Source organism: Melanostigma gelatinosum, assembly GCF_949748355.1.
Source record: "Melanostigma gelatinosum genome assembly, chromosome: 11".
NCBI lineage: Eukaryota > Metazoa > Chordata > Actinopteri > Perciformes > Zoarcidae > Melanostigma > Melanostigma gelatinosum.
Window position 1 is genome coordinate 14655933 of NC_136644.1, and position 27882 is coordinate 14683814.

Genomic DNA, 27882 nt, shown 5'->3' on the forward strand with positions numbered 1-27882 from the left:
ACTTTTGTACTTTGTGAATTGTTAATGCAGGGTTTTTCACTTGTAGTGAACCATTATTTTCATTGTTCTATTTGTACTTTTACTCAAGAAAAGGATTTGAATACCTCTTCCACCCCTGCCATTTAGCAAAACCCAGCCCAGATGTGATACTTATGGAAGCCTACATTTGATTGCTAATACTGTACCCATATAATGCTACTTAAACAATTGACTGCAGGACTTTGCAGTGGACTATTTGCTAATTTTATATTGCTTATCATTGTACTGGAGTAAAATTAGCTGAATACTTCTTCCACCACTGGTTGTACACTGTAGCGTAGCGTACTGTACTGCACGCAGTTGTACGTATTAGCGTTCCCAGTGTGTGAACTGAACTATCTTGACATTTTATCATCTCTGATGAAGCTACAGTAGCGCGGTAGCTCATTGGTTCGACGTCACATCGCTGTCTTCTTGTTTATAGCTAGTTATACATAAAATGAATGTTCAGATTAAAGCTGGTGTTTGTACCAGTTAAACATTGGTATATGTGAGCATGCGTGTCGCGGGGAAAATGTGGCGTGCGTCCCGTGCACAGTGTCTCTGACATCGCTCCTCTCTTCACAGGTTTCCGCTCATTAGCATCGTCGCTAACGTCCAGCAGCGATGCACAAGGAAGGGGATGAGGTGCAGGACGACTGCGGCTCCCGGGAGGAGTGGGCGCTCCTGTTCTGGACCTCTCTGGCCGTCATCGTCCCGGTCATCGTCACGCTGTGGTGCAGCGCCCAGCGCTCGAAGCGGAAAACGCACATGAAGGATTTCTTTCGCAAGAGCAAGCACGGCTGGCACTACACAGACCTGTTCAACAAGCCCACCTACTGCTGCGTCTGTTCCCAGCACATCCTCCACGGGGCTTTCTGCGACTGCTGCGGGGTGTGCGCCGACGAGGAGTGCCTGCGCCGGGCCGACCGGAGCCTAACGTGCAAGGAGATCATGGCCCCTTGTAGCCCGGGCGGAGCCATGGAGCATCGCTGGGTCCGCGGAAACGTTCCCCTCGCCAGCTACTGTGCAGTGTGCAAACAGCAGTGCGGGACCCAGCCGAAGCTCTGCGACTTCAGGTAGCGTACGGGTGATGCTACAGGTGCAGCCGCATGTGTAGGAGGCCCACTTTAGTGTGTGTGCTCGACATCTGCAACTGTGTGCGTAAAAGAGGTGCTTTTAGCTTTTTACACCCGAAGAGCCCCGAGGCACAATAGTCAGGTGCAACCACATTACATTTGAATCTGTCTTTCATTTTCTCTAATGGACTCTCTGGGATAGCAGCAGGGCACAAGCTGGCTTAATCTCATATTGTCAGATAAATGACTCTGCTAATCCTAATAATGACTGGCAGCTGCTGAGGTCAGAGGCCAGCGTCAGAGACAGACCAGCACCCCTGCAGCTAGTAAAGGTTCAGGGTCTTGCTTCTTTCAGCAGGAATTCCTTTTGTGTATTTTCTTGCTTTTCATAATATGTGTGCGTGTGTGTGTGTGTCCCTCTGCCTTCAGGTGTGTGTGGTGTCAGACCACAGTGCACGACGACTGCATGGACAGCCTGACGGCTGCAGACCAGTGTGAGCTGGGCGAGTTCCGCAACCTCATCATCCCTCCTCACTACCTCTACCGCGTCAACAAGCTCCGCCGCAGGCACCCAGACGAGTACAGCAAGGTGCCTCAGTGTGCTCATGCTGTGTGTTTTATTTGGTGTGCCTGAGCTGTTTTTAAGCGGTGTCTGTGTGTCTCTGTAGCTGGCTTCGTCCTGTGGCAGTGGCTGGACTCCAGTGTTGGTCTTGGCTAACACGCGTAGCGGTAACAACATGGGGAAGGCTCTGCTGGGAGAATTTCGCACCATTCTGAATCCTGTGCAGGTGAGGATGGAGCTTCTCCTACGTTATCTTTAATTTGATCAAATCATCCTTTCCCTTTAGTTGTCAACTTGGTGAGCATTCAAATTCTGCTCAAAACATGTCTTTTCTCCTCCAGGTGTTTGACCTGTCTGAGCTGACTCCCCCCAAAGCCCTCCAGCTGTGCAGCCTTCTGCCTCCCGGCAGTGTCCAGGTGCTGGTGTGTGGGGGCGACGGCACCGTGGGCTGGGTGCTGGACGCCATCGATACCATGAAGCTGAAGGTCAGAGGGGACTTTCTCTGAGCTATGAGAAGGATTTTTATTACAATGTGTCATTTTCTTTATTCCCCTGCGTACCACCGCCTTGTGACCAACATACCCACTGCTCTCATATTGTCCTGTTTCAGGGCCAAGACCAGTTCATGCCGAGGGTGACCATCCTGCCCCTGGGAACAGGAAATGACCTTTCCAACACTTTAGGCTGGGGTGCCGGGTACGCTGGAGAGATCCCCGTGGAACAGGTTCTCCGTAACATCCTTGATGCAGAGGTGGTCAAAATGGACAGGTGGGGCAGTACTACAAGTTGCAGTCTTTGCTTTGGGAATAACCGTATGATATCAGCTCAGCAGCTTATGGATCGTACTGTTTGATTTGTCTTACAAAGTACACGTTCCTCAGTTTAGAAGCTGTGGAAGATTTTGTCAACAGCTTAACAACAGTAAAGGTCTCAAAAAGTCTAAATTGAAGTCGTTAGAACTTCATCTAGTTTGTGTTCATTTTAACACTGGTCGTATCTTCTCCATTTCTTTCTGTTCATTTGAGTTTTTTTAAGAACTAGTGACAAGTTCAACAATTAAAACTTGTATTTTACAAGCTTCATCCAGTATTTTTAGACTCAATATATTTTAATTTCTTTAAGGCAACAAAGTAATCAAGTAAAGGGATCAGTATTTCTCCACCAACAGTGTATTCATTTCATCTCCATTTCTAAAATCCTTGCTATCACCCTGTTTGAGTTTATTTTTGTTCCTTTTCATTGCCTACATTTTCAGATGGAAAGTGCAGGTGGCTTCAAAAGGCCTCTACTTTCGTAAACCAAAGGTGAGTTGGACCTCTTGTTTAGAATTCTTCTCATCAATGTTCAGACTTGTCTTAACTTGCAGATATGTTGTGACTCACTCAGCCGTACATGTAACACACATTCTGCACGTCCTCCTCAGGTTCTGTCCATGAACAACTACTTCTCTGTGGGGCCTGATGCTCTGATGGCGCTCAACTTCCACACGCACCGTGAGAAAACGCCCTCCTTCTTCTCCAGCCGCATCATCAACAAGGTTCGGTTGTTCTCTTAATTTGAAGACATAAATCATGTGCAAATGCTAACTGAATTAGAATAATCAGCAAGGCTTTATCACTGAATATGCAGTCTTTTTCATCGTCGGAAACATCAGAGAAACAAAGTGCTTTACGTTGATGCCTACTTTTCTGTTTGTTTCCCCCCAGACTGTATATTTCCTGTATGGCACCAAAGATTGTTTAGTGCAGGAATGTAAGGATCTGGATAAGAGGATTGAGGTACAGTAGCCTTGTGCATGTGTTGATGCTTCATGTCACTTCTGTTTTCACCTGTGTGGTTAATAGAGTGAAACGGTATCGGACAGCAATTTCCCTATTTGTGATATTCATGGCTGAAAATCACTGACTTATGACACCATAAATTAAGTTTGACCTGCTTGCATAAACATGGCTATATATACATACATGTGTGTGTGTTCCTACCACAGTTGGAGTTGGATGGGGAGAGGGTGGCGCTGCCCAGCCTGGAGGGCATCATAGTTTGTAACATTGGCTATTGGGGTGGAGGCTGCAGACTCTGGGAGGGTATGGGGGATGAACCCTGCCCGCCCACACGGTAAGACCTGCACTGGCAAACAGGACAGTGCGAGATAACAATTACGAATAATAGATCATACAGATTAAATATTGTTTACATATATTTATTTTTATTTTTTATTGACCATGTCAACTCGTGCATCGTGAAGACTGAAATCCCTGATATTGCACTCAGGGTTTTTCTTTTGTTTATTGAAAGAGAGTTTCAGTAGAAAATTGCACTTTTTAAAATGTAAATTCAATTTTTTTTATTTTTTTTTATTGGTGCCTTTTGTGTTCAGTTCAATAAAAGAACTGTAAATAATTTAAATCTTTTAATTCAACAAGCAATTTGTTGTATTTCTGAGGCATACTGAAAACAGCAGAAAGTCAGAGGCGAGTACATCTTCAATATCTGTTAATTCATTGTAGTTATTCAAGTTATTCAACAAAGTTATTGCACATTTTCCTCATATTGTTCAGCCCTACTGCAAGCATCAATTAATGCGTCACGGATCATCAGGAGTGAGAAGACTGAATTACTCGCTATTCATGTTCTGGTATTCTTACTCAAGTGTGTATACCAGTACCCCGGGTTACCATGCCAAGTAATAGCAAACAGTAGAGATGTTTCCCATCCCTGCAGGCTGGATGATGGTCTGCTGGAGGTGGTGGGTGTGTTTGGCTCCTTCCACTGTGCTCAGATCCAGGTCAAAATGGCCAATCCTGTACGGCTGGGACAGGCCCACACTGTCAGGGTGAGGCAATGCTACACACACGCGCACACACACACACACACACACACAGGGCTTACTGTTGGCCTCAATAAGTGGAGAAACACAATGAAATTAGTTTTCACTGCCCTTTGCTTCGTCACAGCACTTGATAATCAGATTTTAAACTAATCCGATCAAGCGTATGCTACTCGGCTCCTGCATGTGCTCGTATCCTTTCTTGTTGAGTGGGACTGTGACAACCACAGGAAGCACAACAAGGAAATCATTTTAATACTTTTTGAATACTTTACATCGTTACTGGATGTATACGGTTATTGAAAACAATGATTTTAACCAAGGGTGAAGGTTTGATGTGGGGGAACACAACGTCAAGGTTCAAAAACGAAAAAAACTAACTTTGTACGTGTCATTACTTGCATCTATATCAGATTGGCAAATAACACGGAATGATGAAATTGATATTTAAGCCTTACATTAAAATTGGCTGTCAAACTAAATTTGAAATGCTGTGTTGAACTTCTTCGTTACTAATGGCATGACTCTACTGGCAATATCGGATTTAGTTTCACTGATCTGACAACAATTGATCATCTTGGGAAAAAAAATAGGTGAAAAAACGAATTATTGTATCAAGAGCACGTGTCCCTAATGCCTTGCTTTTATGTGATGTTCAATTTTAGAGAACAGAATTTAAGTGGTTTGTTTGCGTCATGGTCTGTAGCCTGAGGAGCAACTCAGGGCAGCAAAACCAAACTAAGAAGAAGCTTAAGTTGACTTTCGCCTTGCTGCAAACTATTCCCTCAATTTTAGACTGTAAAGCTATTTCAAATATGAAATGAGGAGATGCATTCCGGAGATGGATAACGGCAACATGTAGAGGAAGGTAAAATGTGTAGCAACAGAGTTGTAACCTTCCATCACCAAATAAAAATATAGAACAGAAATAACAGGGAGTACCAGATGGTAAGCGCCATTAATACAGTTTATCTCATATTCAAGTGTCGGGGGTTATCTTTCCTTCTCTAGCTGGTTCTCAAGAGCTCCAAGATGCCCATGCAGGTGGACGGGGAGCCGTGGGCCCAGGGTCCCTGCACCATCACTATCACCCATAAGACCCAGGCCCTCATGCTGTACCACAGTGCCGAGCAGACGGACGATGACGACGAAGAATCCAGCGCCTCTGAGACAGAGAGCCCCACCCCTCACGACTCACCCAGGCCCCCAGGGCCGGCCTCCGCTCGTGCATGACCCGCCCCAGACGTGTCATTCGATCTGAAGCTCCTCTTATTTAAATCTCTGTCTTATTTTCTGCATCCCAGTTTCTATTAATCACTCTGCTGCAGTGGAACTTCGTCTTCGTCCTTTAAGATCTTTGAACACACTTTATCCTCCAGTCACATTGATACGAATAGGTGTTATCATTTCCCTGTCTAATCAGAGAGCTCACTGGGGTGAAATGGGAGAGTTTGGAAATGGGCTGGTGGGATTTGGTTCTTTATATCTTTTTAAATATTCTAAGCCAGAGCTCAGGCAGTCCCTCCTCTCCCCCCGCCCCCACAGGTGAGACAGCCAGGAGGAAGTGAAGTTTGTGAGAAAGATTGCTGTTTACTGGCACTGATCCCTTGTGCCATAGCCATCTATAGTCAACTATAAAACTGTATTTATTCTACTGTATTTACGATTGAATGCCCAGTGTAGCCCTGCAGGTATCTGTGAGACAGTTTAACCAAACCCACACAAAGCCATGTCTAAATCAACAGCAAGTGATGAAGCATTAATACAGTGAAGGGGAGGTTTTGCTAAAGATAAGCCATAGCTTTATTGCTCTTCCTTTTTTTTAATTTTTTTTTTTTTTACTCCAGAAAGAGCGTGAAATGTTAAACTGCTCAGAATATCTGTTAAATTCCCCCTTCAGGCTCCAAATCACCATGATTTTGGTTTTAAAGTGTCTCCTGCATTTGCAAGATAAGGCTTTGAAATGTGTGTGTGAAAGCCAAAAGGTCTCTGATGGAGCAAGGGCTCTGTTACAACGGCAGTGTGTTGTTAATCACTGGACGTGTTGGTTTGCTTACTTCATGGTGCCGTCTTAAGTAGCTCACCAAAAACTGCTAGATTGTATGACGATACAGTCTTGAAACTATATATTTCCTGTAAAAGCTACAGGAAACAACCTGACTTTATTTTGAAAGTACTGCCAAGTAACTTTTGCCTACTTGTAAACCCTTTTGTTTTTCCTTTTCTTTACATTTTTCTTCCTGTTTACATATTTTGTGTTGCACTGTTTAGGCATTTATACTGATAGATACCTTACACTGCGTAGGATGTAGGCTTTATACATGGAACCGTAATGCCGACACTTTATGTTGCTGCCGATAGTGATAACTGCTGATGAGATTAAGCTGTCCCGTGTTGTTGTTTTAAGTTTATTCACGTAGTCCTCTTGCACTTCATAATTTGTGGTTTAACAAATCGTCACCACAAGGTGGCAGACTAAAGACTGTATTATCTGTAGCTTGTCTCCTTAACTGCTACAGTTTAACACTGAATACCATCAGTTACTTGCATGTACTTCTCTGTGTAGTGTTCAGTTGAGTTGCATCTTCCCTATTCTCTACCTAATGTGTGCAAGAGGTCATTTGTGTTTCTGTCAGTCGAAAACTTGGAGGGAAGTTAATGTTACGACTTGAGGTGGTCCTGTTTATTGCAGAATGGTTGCCTGTTGCTCACAGCCATATCAGAAAAGCCTGTCGTCTGGTAGTTTATGCTTTCTTATAAACCTGGAGCCAACTTGCTGAACAGGGATCAGTTCTTAGCCCAGGATGCCTATGCTTTTGGAATATGCACCTCTTTGGCAGATAACCAAGCCTTGTGGTTTCGTCACCCTCCATTTGTTTGGTGAATGTCTTCTTGCTCAAGGACACCTGTTTGACCGTTTACCTTATCGTCATGTTTACCAGAGTTGTATTGTACTGAAATAGCTTAAATGTAACTGGGCTTTACTGTCAGGTTTTTCAGCCACGCTAGCAGCATGGCTCTAGTTCAAGACACTGTTTTTAGAGTGAAATACCTCTAATTGTAATGCATTGTAATCAATTTGGTAAAAATATTGACGGGACGCCTGAATAATGAATCCTAATGATTTTGTTGATGCTGTGTATTTAGTTAGTACCACTGTAGGTGACTATCGGCAACTTACAATGAGTCACCGAGAGGATAAGTAGGAGAGACTAACCTGCGCGCTGGTTGTAAATGATTCGCGGATCCAGTGGCTGAGTTTGTATTTTTATTTTTCATAGTTTAGTATTTTAATGAAGTCAAAACCCACAAATGACAAACAAACTTTGTGTTCAAACTCGCCTTCTTGTTGTACAAGGGTGATCGACAGCATCCAGTAATGATAATAGTAGTGAAAATAGTGTAGAGCGGTCAACAACAAATAAGACTCTCTCTCACCCCCCTCTCCTTCCATTCAGCCAACTAAACTACATATCCTCATTGTTATCCCCATCACCACGTGACTCAACTACCGGTAGTGACAGAAAAGGGTGTACAAAATGACACAGGCCATACCTGGCTCCTACAACCACCAACGGGTCACATTTGTGCTAGTCAAAAACTGGACTGTACGTGATACTCTTAATGTAAATTACTGACCGGCTGTCTCTCAACCTCAGCTGTAGTTTGAGACAAATACTAGATGGCACGCTAACATGCTAAATATTAGCACAATACATCCTTACTGTACATATGACAGCACATGCTAGCCTCCAGCTCAAGTCAGAGTGGGACCTAAATGCAGGTGTTGATTGCAGCTTAAGGCTTCACTCATAAATATTTTATATTAACAATGAATAGAATTACTGTGTGTAATGTACAACCTCCACATCTGAGATGGTTTGCTCAAATCTTTACTTGCGTTATTTGTTTTCCCACCTGCATTCTGTGAAGAAGGCAATGAGCGCTAGCCCATTGCAGGCAGAGTAGGGTGAGTTTTCGCAGAATACGTGTCGATCAACACTTCCAGAAAAGTCTTGCACAGTTGTTGCTCGTATGCCATTGGTTAAACTACCGCGTGCCAAGTGTGTCTAAGATTGCGGACCCCTGCTATAGACTAAAACAGAGCTACGAAGAGAGTGAATATTGTACTTACAGTTGTTGGGTTGCCAGAAACATGACTTCTGTTGGATGCTAAATAGGCTTTTGTTTGCTAATATATTTGGAATAGCAACTTTGTAAAGCCATAATATCCGAGTGGGATGTCGCTTGTTGTGGAGTTATGCCCCTAACTGGCTGAAGCAAAAACCTGATTATTGAGCTTTGATCTGATGAGAGTTGACAACGTAGAGCTGAGCCTGATGAGGTGTTCGCAGGATAACCCTTTTGATTTGCGTAACAATGCTTTTTTTTCTGGTGCTGCTAGTCTTAAGGATTTAACAACGGCAAAGTGGTCTCTCCATTTTTAAACCATCCAACAAATGTTTCCTGTTTTATTGATGATTACACCGCAGAAGTCTGCTAGCGTGGCTAAAGACCTTTTACTTGTTGAGGGTGGAGCAACATGACCGTGATGTTATTGGTTGTTTTGAATGTTTCCCTTTCAATCCTGTTAAGTTTATTTGTTAAATCTTGGCAGATACAGAACTGTATTTATATAGACTCAGTTTCTCAAGGCAAATTTCACTGTGTACCAAACTGCTTTGATTATTAGTTAATGTATATATTTGAAAGTGCAGTCAAATATCTATAGCGATAAGAGAACCCTAAAAGTTGATAGGAATGTGCAGAAACATAATACATTTGACTTTGACCACGATATGGTCCTTATGTGGCCTCTGCTAAACAGGAACGAGAATACAAAGTAAGAGAGAATAAGCTTTTATTGGTAAGTCATGTAAATCATAGCAGTTTACAAAAATGCTGGTAAAGAGGTGAAATTGTTATTACAGGTAACAACTGATTTTGATTGAATTGAATGTATTGAAGCGATCTTTTGAATTTGAAGACATTCCCATAAATATTTTCATAAATAAGCATCATGTCTGTGTTTTAATTGTGGTGATATACATTTCTTGAAGAATTTGAGGAAGGAAACTGCTCCCATGATCCCGAGTCGGAGATCACAGCAGCCAAACGGTAATAATGACCTCATTATATTGTTAATCATTTACCAATTTAACAAATGCTGATCTCAAATTGCTTGGAAATGTTGATTTTAAAGCAACTGCATATCCAGTGACTATTGTATAAAGTAATGCAAAATAAGCGCCAAAGGCTGGCTTTGTATATCTTTGTGTGTCTATGATTTTTAAGATATATAGTAGTGTCAGTTATTTGTATTATGCTATGGATGGTGTCCAGTTGGTTTTATCTTCTGGAGTTGTAGAATTGATAGGAGTTTGGCACATTTCCTCCTGGAGCATTGGGCCTTTTGTCTTGTTCTGAAAGGAAAATATACAAAAAGGTTTCTTTTGTAGTTCACCCATATTATGAGGAAAACTGATACTTGAATTTAATTCTGTCAAGCTAAAGTACAACAGTGTGTGGGAACTCTTGAACTTGTCGTTTTTAACCTTAAATAAATGTTTTCTGCAGTTGCTGTAAATGCTACAATTTCAAATGCAACTCGTAATTCAGGTTGTGCAAGTCTATAAAAGAGTTATAAGCTGCTGTATTTTATTTTATTTTTTTAATTCCCTGAGAAGCTTGTCACTGCTAACGCTACACTACTGACATGTGGCAATTACTTGCTGGGCCGTCAGAGGGGGGAGGGACATTGACATACATGAATCACAGTCGCATGCATACGGCTATTCCAGTTTTACTTTACGCAGGTCCGGTTCTCAAGCATTGCACCCTCAGTCTGTCAATTTAATATTTTGCACCCTCAGTTGAAATTTTAATAATAGATGCCAAGTGTAAGGTGGTAGTTCTTAGCAGCACCGTCTATTTTTGTTCATGTATGTACATCAGCGCAATGTGCTAAAGGACTAGCTGGAGGTTGATATTGATCAGTGGGTGAGGTGGTTATTAAATGCACTCTCAGCCGGTCGCATCACTGGTCTCATAGCTCTGAAACAGTTAAGCGTGATAATGACGCTCTGCAGACTTCATTCGAATTTAAGAAACAAGCACAAATGAAATGTTGTAGAAGCAAAGGGCTTGACTTTGTCATATGATACACTTCATACGATCGTGCCAAAACACAAAGGTAAACTCACCAAGGCCACGAGGTACTCGGCAGTGTGTACACTGGTAGTTCCGTTAGCTGTTGGCGTTTAGCGGTTAGCCAGACACACCGTCCAAAACAACAGCAGTGTGCAAACTGTTTCCGCCTCAACGTGTCTCTGGCCGTAGACTAGTGGCTGGGGGTCGGACATGCCCTGAGCTGTGTTGTCACTCGGAGCCTCAATCAATTAATCCTAATTCGAGACGGTTCTTTACTGGGCAAGCTAAACTGATGTAACACACTGGTCTACATGTTCACTGGGCCACCACCTTCATAGTAAATACTGATGACTGATGCCTTTAGAAAACAACGCCCAATTCAAACACTTGTGAAAGCATGTCAGGGGAGGCAGTGAGATGCTTTTCACCCCGCCTAATGACTCCGTGTGGTCATTATATCTTGATCTTATCGTCTCTTAGGACCTGGTTCATTACAAGCATACTGGACACTTGACTTAAGAGCATGCTTAAAGGGTAGCTATTATTACCTGACACTAATTCATACCATGATGGTTTAGCATGTATTATTGAAATTATTCTGATGGCGTATGTTTTAAGAAGAGAATGATACAATGTCAGTGTCCCAGGGTTACATATCTGTCTGTCTGCTACAGTCGTTTTGTATCCATTGAGGTGTGTGTGTGTGTGTGTGTGTGCGTGTGCGTGTGTGTGTGTTGTATAACTTACTTGTGTTTTGTCCTGGCATAAATAGGGGACCCTGATAAGAGCCTGGTGGCTGGCCCTGCACATACTGAGGTGGATTCCAGCCTGCTTGTGACCCCATAAATGAATACATTTGTCCAGGAACTGGCTGGAATAATGGATTGATGAGTGGACGACCTGGACTGTGCGACCTGGGCTGCCTTTTGGGCTTTGGAGGCTTGGTTAATTCTGAAACAGAGAAAGTGAAAGCAGACGATAGTGTTGCGAAATGCTCGTCAAATTGTTTTACTTCATTTATTTATTTTTTTTAGCCCTATCAAAACACATATGTGCAAGAAATACCTTCATACAGCTCTCAAAACTTCGGTAAGCACACTACATTCATATATTGACGAGCAAAAATACAGATTTATCATTGTTTTCTGTGACTTAAAGGCTGTGCAGTACTGTGTGTGAATGTTTATCATACACACTGGCAGATATTTTATGATAAGCACATGTTGACTACACTATTTACTACTACTGTAGTTAGATAAAACCTTCATAGAGATTAATATACCAGATTCAGTTTGAGATCCAGTACTTGCAGGTGCTGAGACAGGAACTGCTTTTTTATCTGAATGGTAAATGGACTACAATTAGAACATCTCAGGAACACAAGGCAAATCATTTTTTTATTTCCAGTAGCCCCCCACCACAACAACGAAGCATTAATAAAGTCAACACTTTCATTTAATCTCCAGCATCTCTCACGACACAAACTCACCAGATGCAACGATCTCAGTCTTAAGTTCTGCAACACAATTGGACAAGATTGGCTTCATTATAAATTCATAATACATTTCCAAATGTAAAATCTCCCACTAACAATGTAGCTGCACATTCACCTGGTTTAAGTATGAGTAGTCTGGCCTCAACAGGCTGTTTAAGCATCTCTGTCAGATGCTCCTTCAGGAGAGCAGCAAAGGCCTGTGTTGCCGTCACCTTCTTGGAGTCCAGGGTGATTCGAGGGGCAGAAGGGTCTTTAAACTTTGTAACTTTGAAGTCAGGTGAAGCCTGTCAGGAAAGAAAATACTTATTAATGGGATGTGTCTGCAATAAATAGGTGCAGGGTGTAGCAGCAACCATTGTCTATCCTTGTTTCGATATTACCTCTGGGGCCAAAGTCAGAGATGTTAAAATTAGAGCTGCAATTGATGAGTATTTAGTTCATCTATTAATCAACATATCATTTTCTCAACAATTGTTAATTTCAGAAAATAGTGAAAGATACCAGTTATAACACCCAACAGCCCAGGCTGACAGATTTAAATATTTTTTTTAATTTTAAAGTCCAAAACCAAAAGATATTTGAATCACAATCATATATCACTGAGAAAAGCATAAAATCCTCACAAGCTGGAACCAGCAATTTTTATGATTGACCAGTTGTCAAAATAATATGAAAATAAAATCAATAGTTTCTTGTTAATTTTCTAATCTACAAATTGCTGCAACTCAAGTGAAAATTCAACACATTTGCTTTCATACAAATTGTGTTGGCTGCCACATCCACAGGCCAATTCCTTCCTTCCTTCTTTCTCGCCTCAAACATGCTCTCCCAGGTATGCATGAAGAAGGGACCTTTTGAAATAACATGAGAATATTTCAACTGTATATGACATGAGACCAGTTTCCCATTTTAATTATCATTTCTCTCTCTCTGCACAGTCTATTCTGTCTCATCTGGCTTTAGGCTGAACCTCAATTTCCCTCTCTTTTCCCTCCCCTACTTCATCTTCCTGTGACAGTGTTCATCCCACCTGTAGAAAGGCCAAGGTCTGGGATTGATTCAGCAGGCTGTAGATTTGTTCTTTGACTTTTGTCATTTTGACAGTATTGTCAGTCAACCTCTTCATGTGGTCCCTAAGATTTCTCTGGGAAATGTCCAGCTCATGGTCCACGTCATGCTGGGCCTGACGTTCTTCTTGGTCCAACATATCCCGCATCTGCTGATACACAGCTGCCAATGTGGTCTTTCTTTTGGTTGCTGCGTCCTAAAAAAAGGACCATGAGAGGAGCCATGACTAAATACATGAACATAAAGCCTAATTAAATGGACAATCTGACATGATGTAATTGCCATCTTGTTTTCTTTGGTAAATGAATACCGAATTGATGTTTCCTATTTTTGGGGGAAAAAATGAAATATAATAGATAAGAATTACCTTCAGCTTGCTCTGCATGTCATTTATGTGAAGCACAACAGTCTCAGTCATCTCAATTTTCCCATCCAGCAAACCCAGCTTGTCTCTCAGGCCAAGCTACAAAGACAGATATGAAACATAGCTTCAGTACACACAACATTATGTTTATGTTTGGCTCACTTGCTCGCTACAGCCTCAATGGAGGGCCTAGAGCAAAATGCAAACAATCCTTTATATATTACATGGACACCATCTGGTTTATTCCTGCAGCTTACTCCTTAGACGGCAGCACCAAGGGTCACATGTTTTTATGACGCTAAAGTGCATTTATAAGCAACAGCCTACTACAATAGTCTTGAATGCCTGAAACCTCAGTAATAGATGTCCCTCTTATTGTCCATTTCTAAGTTAACTTCCAAGTTTGTTATAGAGAGAATTTGATGGGAAGATTGATCCCATGTCTGTAACATTACAGTAAGTGTAGCAGGAGCCAGCAGCTAACTTAGCTTAGCACAAAGACATAAAACATGGCGAAACAGCCAGCCTAGCTCTGTCCAGAGGTAAAAAGAAATCAGCACCTCCAGCGCTCACTAATTAAACGGTTATATCTTGTATGGACAGAGCCAGGCTAGCTGTTTCCCCCTATTTCTGGTCTTTGTGCTAAGCTAAGCTATCCGGCGTCTGGCTCCTACATATTTAGTGCAACGTAACAGTCATGAGAGAGATGTATCAATATTCTTGTCTAACTCTGGACAAGAAAGCGAACAAGCATATCTCTCAAAATGTGCCTTAAATAAGTGAGGACTGGCCAAAATGTCCTCACTTTCTACATAGTCCTCCCTCTGAAGGTTGAAAACTCACAATTAGTCCTCACAAAGATAGATGTACAAGTATACACACACACACACCTCTTTCAGGTTCCTCTGCTCCTCGGGGGATATGAAGGAGCAGCCTTTGTGCACCTGCTGGAGGCAGAGGCTGCAGATAGGACGGCTGTGTTGGGTGCAGAAAAGCTCCATCAGCTTGTAGTGGTCCGGGCAGATCCGCTCCGACAGGTCTCCGAGGGGCTGACTCAGCTGGTGGAGCCTATAGGTCGGGTTTTCCCGGTGAGGCCGCAGGTGCTCCTCGCAGAAAGAGGCCATGCAGGTGAGGCAGGTCTGAGACGCTTCTGCTTCCATACATGTATCACACCGTATGGCATCCTCTTTCTCGGCTTTGCCCTCCTCTGCTATCAGGCTGGCCTCGCTCTTGCTCGTCCTCAAGTTGAAGGTCTCCACGACGGTGCTGAGGACCGTGTTTTTCTTCAGCTCCGGTTTGGTGGCGAAGTGGGTCCGACACTGAGGACAGCTGTAGGAGTCCTTCCAGGTGGCGAGGAGGCAGTCCTGGCAGAAGTTGTGTCCGCAGGGGATGGTCACCGGACAGTCAAAGGGACTCAAACAGATGCTGCAGGTCAGCTCGTCCTCCAGACTAATCAGAGAAAACGGACTCGCGTCCATTTCGGCCATGAACAGATGAGGCTGAGGGGAAGAAACGAAACTTAACTTGGCAATTTCTGGGATCTTTTTTCCCCACGCCACTATTATGTACTTATTTAATACCAATCGGCCCCAAAATACCATTGTAACATACCTTTCCCGAGCGTACCCAATAACATACAATCCACCTACTCACAATATATTTCTTAAATATCTGTTGTATATCATTTACCCCCACATACCTTTGACGCTGGTGCAGCTAACTCCAGCTCACTGGCATTAAGTTAGGTAGTTATCTCTGACAAGTCATTACTTTTGACAAAGCAAACTCTCTCTCTCGCTCTCTCTCTCTCTCTCTCTCTCTCTGAAATGATATATAATCTTAAACTACCAACAAACTATTAATTGTATCTATCTATATGTATATATCTATACAGTATATCTACATATATCTATATATATATATATAGATATATGTATGTGTAAATATATGTTTGTATATATATATATATATATATATATATATATATATATATATATATATATATATATATACTGTATGTGTGTATAAATCTATATATATGTTTACATATATATATGTACAGCTTAAACAGCATTGTGTCGCAAGCACTTAAGAAACGAAACTTAACTTGGCAATTTCTGGGATGTTTTTTCCCCACGCCACTATTATGTACTTAATACCAATCGGCCCCAAAATACCATTGAGACATACCTTTCCCGAGCGTACCTAATAACATACAATCCACCTACACCTATTAAATATCTGTTGTATATCATTTACCCCCACATACCTTTGACGCCGGTGCAGCTAACTCCAGCTCACTGGCATTAAGTCAGGCAATAAAACCTGTTATCTCTGACACGTCATTACTTCTGACAAAGCAATCTCTCTCTCTCTCGCTCTCTCTCTCTCTCTCTCTCTCTCTCTCTCTCTCTCTCTCTCTCTCTCTCTCTCTCTCTCTCTCTCTCTCTCTCTCTCTCTCTGACATTATATATAATCTTAAACTACCAACAAACTATTAATTGTATCTGTATATATATGTATGTATGTGTAAATATATGTTTGTATATATACTGTATGTGTGTATAAATCTATATATGTATGTTTACTAGGGGTGTAACAGTTCGGTACGCATGACGAACCGAACAATACGTTTGAATAAAAAAATAAAAAAATAATTTTATTTTTTAAACCTTTATTGATGAAGAGCCACGTCAACTCAGGTTTAGTTCCATCATTGTTCAGACTAAAATGATGATGGAGAAGATGTAAGTAACAATACTACATAACATTAAGGAGCAGTTTTTGTTTTTTATGCTTATGTGTTGCTAAGAAGACACCCCAGAAGATGGGTCACTCAGGTATAGTTCCATCATTGTTCAAAGTCAAAGAATAACTTTATGTTAGTTGTAATGAATAAATATATTTTAAAATAAAGTACATTTCTCTGGCATTTATAGTTTTCTACTGTACCGAAACGTACCGAACCGTGGCTCCACTGTATCGTACCGAACCGAACCGTGAATTTTGTGAACCATTACACCCCTAATGTTTACATATATATATATATATATATATATATATATATATATATATATATATATATATATGTACACCTTAAACAGCATTGTGTCGCAAGCACTTAATGCAGCTCTCTTCTGCCAGGAAACAACTGCTGTAGCTATATCTTATGCGTGCAGTGCCAAAAACAGGCTGTGATAAGAGAGAGGGAGGAATACTTAGAACTGTGACACAAGGAGGCAACTAGTAGAGGGAAATTAAAAACTAAGTGTCCCAGGAACACTGGGAGGGACCCAGATCTGAATGTGACGTGGAGATGGGGTTGATATGGATTTTGACATGAGAGACAGACGAGATAAAAGAGGTTAAAATGTTGGGCTGTTCCTTAAACCACTTGTGGCTTCTTAAAAAGAAAACAGACGAGTGTCAGAGAGAGAAACATATTTTATTAATAATTGGTCCAATACAAATTAACTTACCAACAGTGTTGGCGACACTGTAAACAACCACCGCGCATGAATCATTACACAAAGGTTGGTTAGACGTTAACTTTATACAGCATGCAGTTTGAATAAAACCCACTGTACTGGAACCCTTGAAAATAGTAAATGCAAATAACAATGAACTTTATTTCAGTTGAGGATCAGCAAACATACACATTGATCTGCAAGCCACTGGAGTCTGTGGATGATCTACCATACATATTACGAGCTCACAATAGCAGGCATAAGCAGTTAAGTCACATGTTGCATGAAATTAACTTTAACTCCTTCACTCTAGACGTGCCCGCTAGGCTGTTAAAGCTTGGTGGTAAGAGCAAACCAGTGCAACACTCATTGTGGTATGGGAAATCTCTCGATAGTTTCACAAATATGTGTCCCAAACCACTAAATGGTGAAAACAGCAGATTTCACTATACAGTTTCAGACTTTACATGCAGTGATGTTTCGTACCTTCAAATATTCTCATGCAACCTAAGAATAAAGGTCGCACTTTAAGTGCATTGCCTGAAATGCCTCCCAGAGAGCTTTAAACTTAACCAACAGTTAACTGATGAAAGCAGTGCAGCGGTCAACATGTCTGAACTGTTACCAGGTTGTCAGTAAAGTCCCTCCGGAAACGACAGTGTTGTCTGAACCCCTTAAATGCAGTGAGGTGAGTTGAACAAATCAAACTATATTCAAACAACTTCACTGTTAATATACCGTATGTTGTGCAGACAGATCTCTGCTGCTTTACACCCATACAGTTTGTCGTTTCACACGTGTTGGCAAGATCAACACGTTTGCCCTGGCCTACAAGCCAGGGCAAACTTTGTATCACCCAACAAATAATCACCATGAATCTATATATCTAACTACCCTTCCACCACTTTACGAAAAAGCCAACATAGCAGTCTGATGGCTTGTTGGTTTAATGTGCCCATCAGAGATGTAAAATTGTGTAACATTTTACTTCTATGGTGCACACCATGCAAGCATCACATCCTGGGTTCATATTTGGCCAAGGACCATTTGCTGCATGTTATCCTTCTCTCCCTCCCCCCGCATTATTTCCTGGCATAAACTCCACCAATAAAGGCAAAATGCCAAAACAAAAAAATATTCAAAAACAATAAGAAGAGACTGCCTGGACTTGATGAAAACAGTCGATATGACTTCTCATCAGCCAAATCAGTCAAAAAGTTAAAGAAGTGACGATATCGGGCTAGTTGATGCGAACAATACATGCGCTTATCTTGACAAAGAGGTGAGGAGGTGAGGTTTAGCAGTAACGACTAAAATGAGCAGTAACGTTACAAGAGCCGGATTAAATAAGCTAAATTCAACAACTTAATGCTTGGTCCACACAGTCTATTAACAGCGTAGCGCATTGCTATCACCAGATGAGTGACAACTTTGTTTGGCTCATTTTCTGTCACCAGTGTAGCATTAAAGCATGGTGGAATTGGCTAACTAGCTACGCTAGTTAGCTAGCTTGTTTTGTACTAATGTACTAAATTTGTTAAATGACCACGAAAAACAGTTCAATGTCTGTTGTTCTCCTATTCTATTTCTATGCCACGTTAACATGGTTAGTTAAGTATTGTTTGGTATCAAAAGTCGGATAGATCGAGGGAATGTACGAAATCTTTCGGGTCACAAGAAATGATTCATATCCTGATGAAAAAAGAATCTTGATCACATTTTCGCCACATCACCCAGCCCTATAACGTTAAGAGCAACGCTCCAGTGCACTCCAAAACAATCATTTTTCACATGCAGACTAAATCGATGCACTGACACATGCTGGAGAGTGACGTCATTAATTCACTTCTGTATCCAGTCACATTTACAATACAGGATGCACACTAGCACACACATACTGTACAGTTAGTGTACAGTGTGCGTTATGTGTGCTCTGTTATCTTCCCAGTAGAGGAGGAAGTAGATCAAATCTCTGAACATTGAAACCAACACAAGGAAACCCAGCAACCACTCCTCCCAGCTTCATCCCATCAAGGCAACTGGCTGAAGGTGACTGACAGCACACCTGCCTTTGTTACCTTGTCTTTCATGTTTGTATCTGTTTCAATTACGTTTATTGAAATGAAAAATAAAGAAAATGGGAAGATAATTCATTCTGCTCATCTTTTGCCATCGAACACAGCATTGTGTCTGTATTCCATCTGCATGCAGTATAACCTTTAAAAACACATTTTGATCTTGTTTTTAAAGAACTATTATGAAGTAATTGGGACACATGAGTGCGTCCTAATCACTTAACATGCAGTTTATAGACTGGAACACATTTTGTCTATTGCTTTTCCTGTGTTTTGAAAAGCCGGCTTCATTTTTTTGAGTCACATAACTAGAAATTCAACAGCAGAGCTAACGGCAACAGCTAAGGACTTAGCTATGACATGCCATTCATTATTGACATCAATTTCAGTTGTGAGCTTGTGATGCTTCAAGCTGTCTGTGGATAATCTTTGACTCTGCAGAATATCCTCAACCATCTATTCTTCATTTTCTTGGTTTGAAGCAGAACTAACAGAATGGCACTCATTATTATTACCATTATTTGACCGGACTCATTCCAACATTCACAAATTGCCATTCAGTTGCAACTGTACAGCCGGCCAGCCTCTTGAAATTAAAAATAAAGACTGGGTTTTTAGATACAACTAGCAAAGTATTTCTTTCATTTATTATTGACCGTGATTACAACAGAGGGCTGACTATGTGTATATGTGTGCCTGCATATGCCATCAATGTGCATCTGCTCCTCATGCCTGCAGTTTGCACAAAGAAGCGGACGAGCCACTTGAGAAAATCCAGAAAGCTGGATACACGGCTTCAGCAAAGGGGAACACAAAGGAGTGGAAGGGATATGCCCTGTCTGCCACGTTATAGAACGTAGCAGTACCCTCCTCACAATCCAACAGCACACCTATGCGCTTTGGATTGGGATTGGCCAGCACGGTCTCACTGCTGTTATACCAAGCTGACAGCTTGACGTTAAACCACTCGACACACCAGGACTGGGCGTTGCGGCCCAGTCGACTGGTGGGACCTTTGCGGTCAATGCTGCTGTAAGCCAAGCCGACGCCAATGAAGTTGTTGCTGCTCAGTTTGACTTCCCAGTAGTGGCGTCCTTGAGAGAAACCCTTGGAGGCTAGCACCTGGGAGCAGACAGAGAAGCGTTCAGGGCAGTCGGGGTAGTTTGCGTGTTCATCTGAGACAGACGCCTTAGTGAAGCCCTCACTCAGTTCAATGCGTTTGTGGGCAGTCTTTGGATCCAGAGTGAGCACCGTACCATCTGGGAAGGACGGAAAACAAACAAACATTCATATAACAAACACGTTGCTACTAACGTAGGAGGACACCTGCCGCACTCATTCACTTACATTTCAGAAGTTCGGTTCTTTTTTCAGCTGATGTTATGTTTGGGGGAACGTCCGAGGTTTCTACAACAAACGACAAAAAATAAATTAGTAATCGGGCTCAGGGATAACAAGTAAAAGCTTTAGAAAACGCAGAGCTTACACATCAGTTTGTTTACAGCATATGTCAAAAAAAAGTTTTATAAAGCCTCATGTGGCTCCAGAGAGAGCTGCATAAAGTCTGATAAATTGACTCAAGTGATGTCACTTGAGTCAGTGTCAGTTGGGTGCTAAAAACCACAGCTGGAAAAAGAAATCTGGGGGTGTGGAGTGTATTGTGGGTAATTTAGGTGCCAGGTTTTGACAAAGAAAAATAATGTATGGAATAAAGAAGATGACATGGCTGGTTCTGGAGCATCAGTTTTGATATATATATATATATATATACATACATACAATTATTTTTTAACTCTCCATCATGAGTTTGACAATGTAGCAATACTAACTCGGTGGAGTACTTCATGGATGGTGTCTACCTGGTGTCTCTTTGGATTCAGCTGCAGGAGTACAGTCTTTGGTTTTGATGGGAAAGATCTCATCAAACGACAAAAGGTCCTCCATTGATTGGTTCCTTTTCCCCATATTGTCTTCTGTGGCTTGGGGAGGTTTTTGTTCTGATAAGATAAAAAACATAGTACATTTGTTATGTAGCTGCAGTGATCATTTTGAGAAGCCGTTAAGTGCAATCAACATGCATTAATAAAAACATACGAGTTCTTACACCAAAGCAGCAGGTAGAAGCAGTAACACACAACCAAACAGTCTTCCCTCATTGATATGAATGGGGTGGACGAAATATTTTAAACATGTCTCAGTATATTACATTAGAGTTCTACAGCACCAAAACTAAAAACTCGAAAAGGACCATTAAGTTGAATCAACACCTTTCTTAAAAACGGAACATGATACCCTTCATGAAGGTAAGATTTGTAGTAATAGAATAAGAGATACACAATCCACTTTTTTTCTAGTTCGGATCTGATACCTGAATTTGAATATGTGCAGATAATGCTATAATTCCTATATCAGAGCTCTTTTTACATGTCATTTGCATTGCATTGCAATTTTGCCTTTAATTTAAATGTATTCCAAAGACATTTATTTTACTTGTAAAGTAAGTAGCCTTCATGGCAACTTTGGCAACTCCTTTAATGTTTTGAAAAACTTCAAATCAAGTGCACAGCAATGCCGTCACAGTCTGGCTCTGTTTCTTGAGGCCTTCAGACTTTTTTGCATTGTATCTTTTTAGTTGCTTATCATAGTTCAGTGATCAGTGGTCTTGAGGATTATTGTTTGCTCCTTCATACGATTCATTCGTTTGTCATGTTTATTTTTGAGATACTCAGCTTATGAGTCGTGTCTGGTTTTACTTCCTGTCTGTCCCGCCCTGATTTGTTCCACCTGTGTCTCATCACCCTGCCGTCTTTGTGTATTCAGTCTGTATGTTTCCCCTGCGTCAGTCAGTTTGTCGTTGCTCCTAGTGAGCAGTGGTACACCTGTCTTCCCATTGTGTTAGTTAAGTATCTTTAGTTTCTAGTTTATTTTCTTGTGACTGGCCTTTGTAGATTTGCGTGTTTATAGTGCAACCCTTGATACCAATATCGGATCAGTCCCTTCTCTAATAAGAATGCATTCGCTTCCGCTAGATGTACCAACCTAATAAACTGGCAACTGAGTGTTACCAATTAGTGTGATAATAAATACATTTACTTACTTTGAGGTTTCTTCTTTGGACCCGTTTTGGGTTGGGGAACTGGACCTGTCCATTGTGGCTCTGAGATAAAAAAAAAATAAAAATAGGCAAAAGAAAGGCATCCGTTTACAGTCATGTCTAATAAAATGCGTTTCAGTTTTATTTTCCTCGTATCATAAAGCATTTGTGTTGGACAGGTGAACATACCAGATGACCAGCTAACAGGTGCAACCCCCTTATAAGATCCTGAGAACATGTCACAGGTTCATTATATGAGTCTTTTAATAAATTTAGTGACTTAAAACAGTTACCCCAACCACCACACAATGCAGCATCAATTTGAGGAAGATTTTAAGATCAATTAAGAATAGTGGTATTTTGATTTCTGATTCCACCATGAGCCAACTCACCAAGAATGCCTGTGTTAATATCTGCAACAAAATAATTGGACATAATTGGCTTCGCTATACTTTCTAAATGCATCTTGAACTGTAAAATTTCCCGCTTATGAATTTACCTACACCAGCATCTTAGATGGCGTAAGTTTTTAGTAGAAAAGTGATACAATCACAGTGCAGATTGGTGCACTCTGTGTTGCTGTCAGCCCATTGTGTGTATGATTGTATATTTATATCTTACTTGTCCTATGTCCTGCTGTAAATTGAGGACCCATATAGGAGCCTGGTGGATACTGATGTGGATTCCAGCCTGATTGCTCCATATAGGGGTTACGAAATGGCTGGTATAATGGATTGATGGGTGGACGACCTGGACTGTGGGACCTGGGCTGTCTTTTCTGCTTTGGAGGCCTGGTTACTTCTGAAACAGACGAGGTGAAACGAGAAGACATTTTGTCAGATGTATGAAGGTATTTTATCAAAACTTTCTGCGACCTCAGAGTTGTGCAGACACGTGTGTGAATGTTTATCATACACATGGGCAGATATTTTATTATCGGTAGAGATGAATATACCAGATTCTTGCTGACATCCAGTACTTCCAGAACTTGCGGTTGCTGAGCCAGGAACTGCATCTGTGAATGGTAAATGGACTGCATTCATACAGCGCTTTACAATTTGCCTCTCATCCCATTCACACTCTCACACTGATTAAGTAAGCTACAATGCTACCAATGTGGAGACATTTGGGTGTCCCGCTCAAAGACATTACTATGCGTGAAGAACCCTGCATTTAGTGAACGACCCGATCTACCTGCTGAGCCACAGCTGCCCCAGTCAGTCCCAGTAGCCCCCCACCACAACAACAAAGCGTTAATAAAGTCAACACTTTCATTTAATGTCCAGCATCTCTCACGACACAAACTCACCAGATGCAACAATGTCAGTGTTAAGTTCTGCAACACAATTGGACAAGATTGGCTTCATTATAATTTCATCATACATTTCCAGACGTCAAATCTCCCACTAACAATGTAGCTGCACATTCACCTGGTTTAAGTATGAGTAGTCTGGCCTCAACAGGCTGTTTAAGCATCTCTATCAGATGCTCCTTCAGGCGAGCAGAAAAGGCCTGTGTTGCCATCACCTTCTTGGAGTCCAGGGTGATTTGAGGGGCAGAAGGGTCTTTAAACTTTGTAGCTTTGAAGTCAGTTGAAGCCTGTCAGGAAAAAAATACTTATTAATGGGATGTGTCTGCAAGACATGGCTTAAATAGGTGCAGGGTGTAGCAGCATCCATTGTCTATCCTTGTTTGGATATTACCTCTGGGGCCAAAGTCAGAAATGTTCAAATTGATGAGTATTTAGTTTACAACTACAGTTATAAGGCGCATGTTTAATGACTAACACAAAATGGGGTTGCACGTGATCAGTAGGGGCAGCATTGAGGCCGACTCGCTGTTGGAAGATTTTATAACCCACTTCCACTCCCCACTAATTGGTTTGGGATGACACTTAATATGGTGGACCGTCCATGCTAACGCGCAAATGGTTTGGAAGTAGTTAGGGAGAAGGGTTAGGGGCCGACGTGGAATTGGGCCATCCTGTCTCCTAGGGCTGGACGGTATGACCAAAAATTCATATCACGGTATTTTGTAAGATTCTGCCGGTTTCACGCTATATCACGGGGTTTTTTTCGCGTTAAAGCATTAATTAATTAACGCCAAAAAGAACCGTCCGGCCAACCGGCCAGCGAGCGGTGAACAGCTGTTTGTGTGGCGTGTCTTCCGTTCTGTCACTTCCTGTTTCCTTCAACTACATTCCCCTGGGTCCTAAGTCCCTCCATGTACAGCTTCTTATCACTCTACGTACCAACGTACATTTATAACAAATACCACACATATTACTGTAATCAGCATTGCATATGTGTCTGACCAAAATACCTTTTGTTGTTCAGTCTTTGTTCATCCTGCATCGCTCTTTTCTGTTCTTTAATGTAACGTTACTGGCGCGACAGAGCCTCTCCCAGCTGTTGCTGTTGTTAGCCAGCTGTACCCAGCATGCAGTTCGGCGGTGAAATTTTATAAATGTACAATTATTAGTGTCACAAATTGTTTATGTGTCACAAACTGTTGTCGTGGTGTTTTGCCCTGTTAAAGAGCGTTAGTTGTGGGTTGTTAATTGTTGTTATAAAGTTATAACCATGACTAGGGGTCCCTCTCAATACAGTTAAGGCAACTAGCTACGACCGTAGCGCTCTCAGCGGTGAACAATATATTTAGCTGCCTGCTGAAGAGCGACAGAAGTTGTTTCGGCTATGCCGGTATGACGGTATATGAAAAATTCATGTCATACGGGAAATTAAAACCGGTATACCGGTTGAATCGGTATACCGCCCAGCCCTACTGTCTCCTGTACATTTGAATTGTTCATATGTGAATATGCTGCCACCGCGACCCGACCCCGGATAAGCGGAGGAAAATGGATGGATGGATGGATATGTGAATAAGTATCGCATACAACTCCACATTACAAAATGTCCTTTAACCCGTTAACAAAACATGCTGTATTTGCTTTACATTTAAAACTGTAAAAGTCAGCTTCCAGATGCTGTGCAGATTGATGATCACAGTTGCCTTACCTGTAGGAAGGCCAGAGTTTGGGACTGACTCAGCAGACTGTGGATATCTTCTCTGGCTTTGCTCATACTGCCAACGTTCTCAGTGAACTTCTTCGCGTGACCCTTGAGTTTAGTGTGACCAGCCTCCAGCTCGCGGTCCACTGCATTCAGAGCTTCACGCTCGTCTCGTGCCAACATGTCCTGCATCTGCTGATAGTCAGCTGCCAAAGCCTTCTTCCTGTTGGTCGCTGAGTCCTTGGGGACAATCATAAGAGGATCCATTAATAGATCAGTATTATATTTAGGACAGGTAAACACAGGGCTTAGACAAAAAAAGCAGAAATACCGTACAATACAAAATCCCAGTGTTATGGATTACAAATAAACTTGAATCTCTTATCAATCGATTTATTTTTTCTAGCTTCTTCTTTCAATGCATTATTTGTGCTAGTCAATGAAACAGTGAATGTTAAATGTCGAGGGTTACCTTTAGCTTGTCCTGCATGACACCGATTTGAAGTACAACATTCTCATACTTCGTAATCTTCCCGTCCAGCAAATCCAAGTTGCTCCTCAGGTCGGTCTACAAACAGAGAAAGATGACTCATTACATTTTTTTCAGACAGAGACACACAGCTCAAAGACATTCTGGATTCACTTTACACAGAGCGCTGTCTTTCAAAGAAAGACCCATTATTGGGTGAAGCGCCAACTTCAGTTTAAAAAGGACGAGGAGATTATGCCCTCATTATCAAGCCGGTCAAATCTAAAAAATAAATTTTAAAAAACAGCATCACTGCTACAAATAGACTTTTTTTTTAATTGCAAAATCCTTTTGAAAGCCCAAACAAGACAAAGTAAATGTATTTTATTTTCTCTGTAGCTCTGCTAGGTCCATGTACTGTTTTCATTGGAACTAGTTTCTACCAAACAAAAGTCCCTAATGCTGTGAGCGCACCACAAACAGAATTCCATTCACCTTTATTTTCAATTTCTCAATTATTATTATGTATCGGTGGATCCATCTGACACACACACACGCACCTCTTTCAGGTTCCTCTGCTCCTCGGGGGATATGAAGGAGCAGCCTTTGTGCACCTGCTGGAGGCAGAGGCTGCAGATAGGACGGCTGTGTTGGGTGCAGAAAAGCTCCATCAGCTTGTAGTGGTCCGGGCAGATCCGCTCCGACAGGTCTCCGAGGGGCTGACTCAGCTGGTGGAGCCTATAGGTCGGGTTTTCCCGGTGAGGCCGCAGGTGCTCCTCGCAGAAAGAGGCCATGCAGGTGAGGCAGGTCTGAGACGCTTCTGCTTCCATACATGTATCACACCGTATGGCATCCTCTTTCTCGGCTTTGCCCTCCTCTGCTATCAGGCTGGCCTCGCTCTTGCTCGTCCTCAAGTTGAAGGTCTCCACGACGGTGCTGAGGACCGTGTTTTTCTTCAGCTCCGGTTTGGTGGCGAAGTGGGTCCGACACTGAGGACAGCTGTAGGAGTCCTTCCAGGTGGCGAGGAGGCAGTCCTGGCAGAAGTTGTGTCCGCAGGGGATGGTCACCGGACAGTCAAAGGGACTCAAACAGATGCTGCAGGTCAGCTCGTCCTCCAGACTAATCAGAGAAAACGGACTCGCGTCCATTTCGGCCATAATGAACGTCGGGAGAGGCTGCGAGGGCAGAAACGAAACTTAACGCGTCAACTTCATGAAAACGAAAGTGAAGAGCTGCTGGTTTCGAAAGGCAACATTTATTCTAAATGTTTGGCGTATTATGTGAGCAATATAACATTTTATATTTTAACAAACTGTAATAACAGTGTTAAATAACTCGGTTAGTGTAAAATGTGAATCTTATAACGAGGTTTGGACATTCAGCGCGACGCCGAGTTCGGCAGTCAAGTTTACATTTACCTAGTATGTATTTACCTAGACACTCGGAAACGTATATATATATATATGTATATATATATACAGTATGTTAATCTCCCACTGTACCTTGAATCCTCAGGTGTACAGCTGTGACGTTGCGCTGCGGTCCTGTCTGTAAATTAGACAGGTTAGACAGTAGATACTTTTTTTAACGGCGATTTTCCTCTATTTTTTGACTACTCGTCTACACACAAACATAGTTTTAGCTCACTAACACGGACATTTTTTAAGACGCTCACTACTTACAACTGGGTGGACAACGGAGCGTTGGAAAAACTTCTCTGTCATCGCCCCCAATTCGCGCATGCCCAGTGTTGCTTTGTGTAATGAGTAGTGATGTTACGAGATGTGCCGACGCTTCGAAGCGTGTGTCGAGGCTTGCTTCATTTAGGGGAGGAGCCAGAAATGATGACGTCCGAAGCCTCGCTGCCCGGCTGTACCACGTGACTGCTTCGGGAAGTGGTTCAGATTTTGCCGAGAGGTTTGACAGCAATATAAACCACTCAGGCTCCATTCAAAATGTGGGTTGTTGGTGGAGAGTTGTGAGTTTGGATAGTTTGGATAGTTTAGAGAGAGATAGTTTGGATCGCGTTTATATAGTTTGGAGAGTTTAGAGAGAGATAGTTTGGAGAGTGAGGAGAGTGAGGAGAGAAGGATAGGTGATAAGATGGAGCCAGCTAGGAAGAGGAGGATTTCTCCTGTGTGGGAACACTTTGATTTGATAACTCCTAATAAGGTAAGCTAAATCTAACTCTATTTCAGAC

General features: G+C 41.9%; 3 protein-coding genes across 3 annotated transcripts; 1 reads left to right on the top strand and 2 right to left on the bottom strand.

Annotated features, from left to right (window-relative positions):
* Positions 1-468: 468 nt before the first annotated feature.
* dgke (diacylglycerol kinase, epsilon) lies at positions 469-9474 on the top strand. The gene is made up of 11 exons (XM_079278500.1): positions 469-1097; positions 1527-1686; positions 1766-1885; positions 2001-2144; positions 2270-2427; positions 2915-2963; positions 3083-3196; positions 3366-3437; positions 3647-3774; positions 4381-4492; positions 5498-9474. The coding sequence occupies exons 1-11, from the start codon at positions 646-648 to the stop codon at positions 5717-5719; spliced, it is 1731 nt and encodes a 576-aa protein (XP_079134626.1). The 5' UTR covers positions 469-645; the 3' UTR covers positions 5720-9474.
* LOC306784605 (E3 ubiquitin/ISG15 ligase TRIM25-like) lies at positions 9293-15050 on the bottom strand (the record flags this gene model as incomplete). The annotated part of the gene is made up of 7 exons (XM_079278633.1): positions 9293-9306; positions 11384-11587; positions 11919-11991; positions 12224-12415; positions 13162-13395; positions 13567-13662; positions 14454-15050. 7 exons carry the CDS (start codon positions 15048-15050, stop codon positions 9293-9295), a joined length of 1410 nt encoding a protein of 469 aa, XP_079134759.1.
* A 1942-nt stretch (positions 15051-16992) lies between these two features.
* Positions 16993-27436, bottom strand: trim25 (tripartite motif containing 25). The gene is made up of 12 exons (XM_079277776.1): positions 27365-27436; positions 27185-27230; positions 26243-26857; positions 25686-25781; positions 25220-25453; positions 23630-23798; positions 23155-23214; positions 22821-23000; positions 22203-22262; positions 20965-21102; positions 20453-20512; positions 16993-20364 (listed from the first exon to the last, which is right to left on the bottom strand). Exons 3-12 carry the CDS (start codon positions 26837-26839, stop codon positions 19832-19834), a joined length of 2127 nt encoding a protein of 708 aa, XP_079133902.1. The 5' UTR covers positions 26840-26857; positions 27185-27230; positions 27365-27436; the 3' UTR covers positions 16993-19831.
* Positions 27437-27882: the final 446 nt, after the last annotated feature.

Excerpts from the sequence above, each read along its gene's own strand:
- trim25 (XM_079277776.1), bottom strand. The coding sequence starts at position 26,839 with ATGGCCGAAATGGACGCGAGTCCGTTTTCTCTGATTAGTCTGGAGGAC. Across the intron at positions 25,782-26,242 it reads AGCAGAGGAACCTGAAAGAG|ACCGACCTGAGGAGCAACTT; the intron begins GTGCGTGTGTGT and ends CTCTGTTTGTAG. Across the intron at positions 25,454-25,685 it reads TCATGCAGGACAAGCTAAAG|GACTCAGCGACCAACAGGAA; the intron begins GTAACCCTCGAC and ends ATTGTCCCCAAG.
- dgke (XM_079278500.1), top strand. The coding sequence starts at position 646 with ATGCACAAGGAAGGGGATGAGGTGCAGGACGACTGCGGCTCCCGGGAG. Across the intron at positions 3,197-3,365 it reads CCAGCCGCATCATCAACAAG|ACTGTATATTTCCTGTATGG; the intron begins GTTCGGTTGTTC and ends GTTTCCCCCCAG. Across the intron at positions 3,775-4,380 it reads GAACCCTGCCCGCCCACACG|GCTGGATGATGGTCTGCTGG; the intron begins GTAAGACCTGCA and ends CCATCCCTGCAG.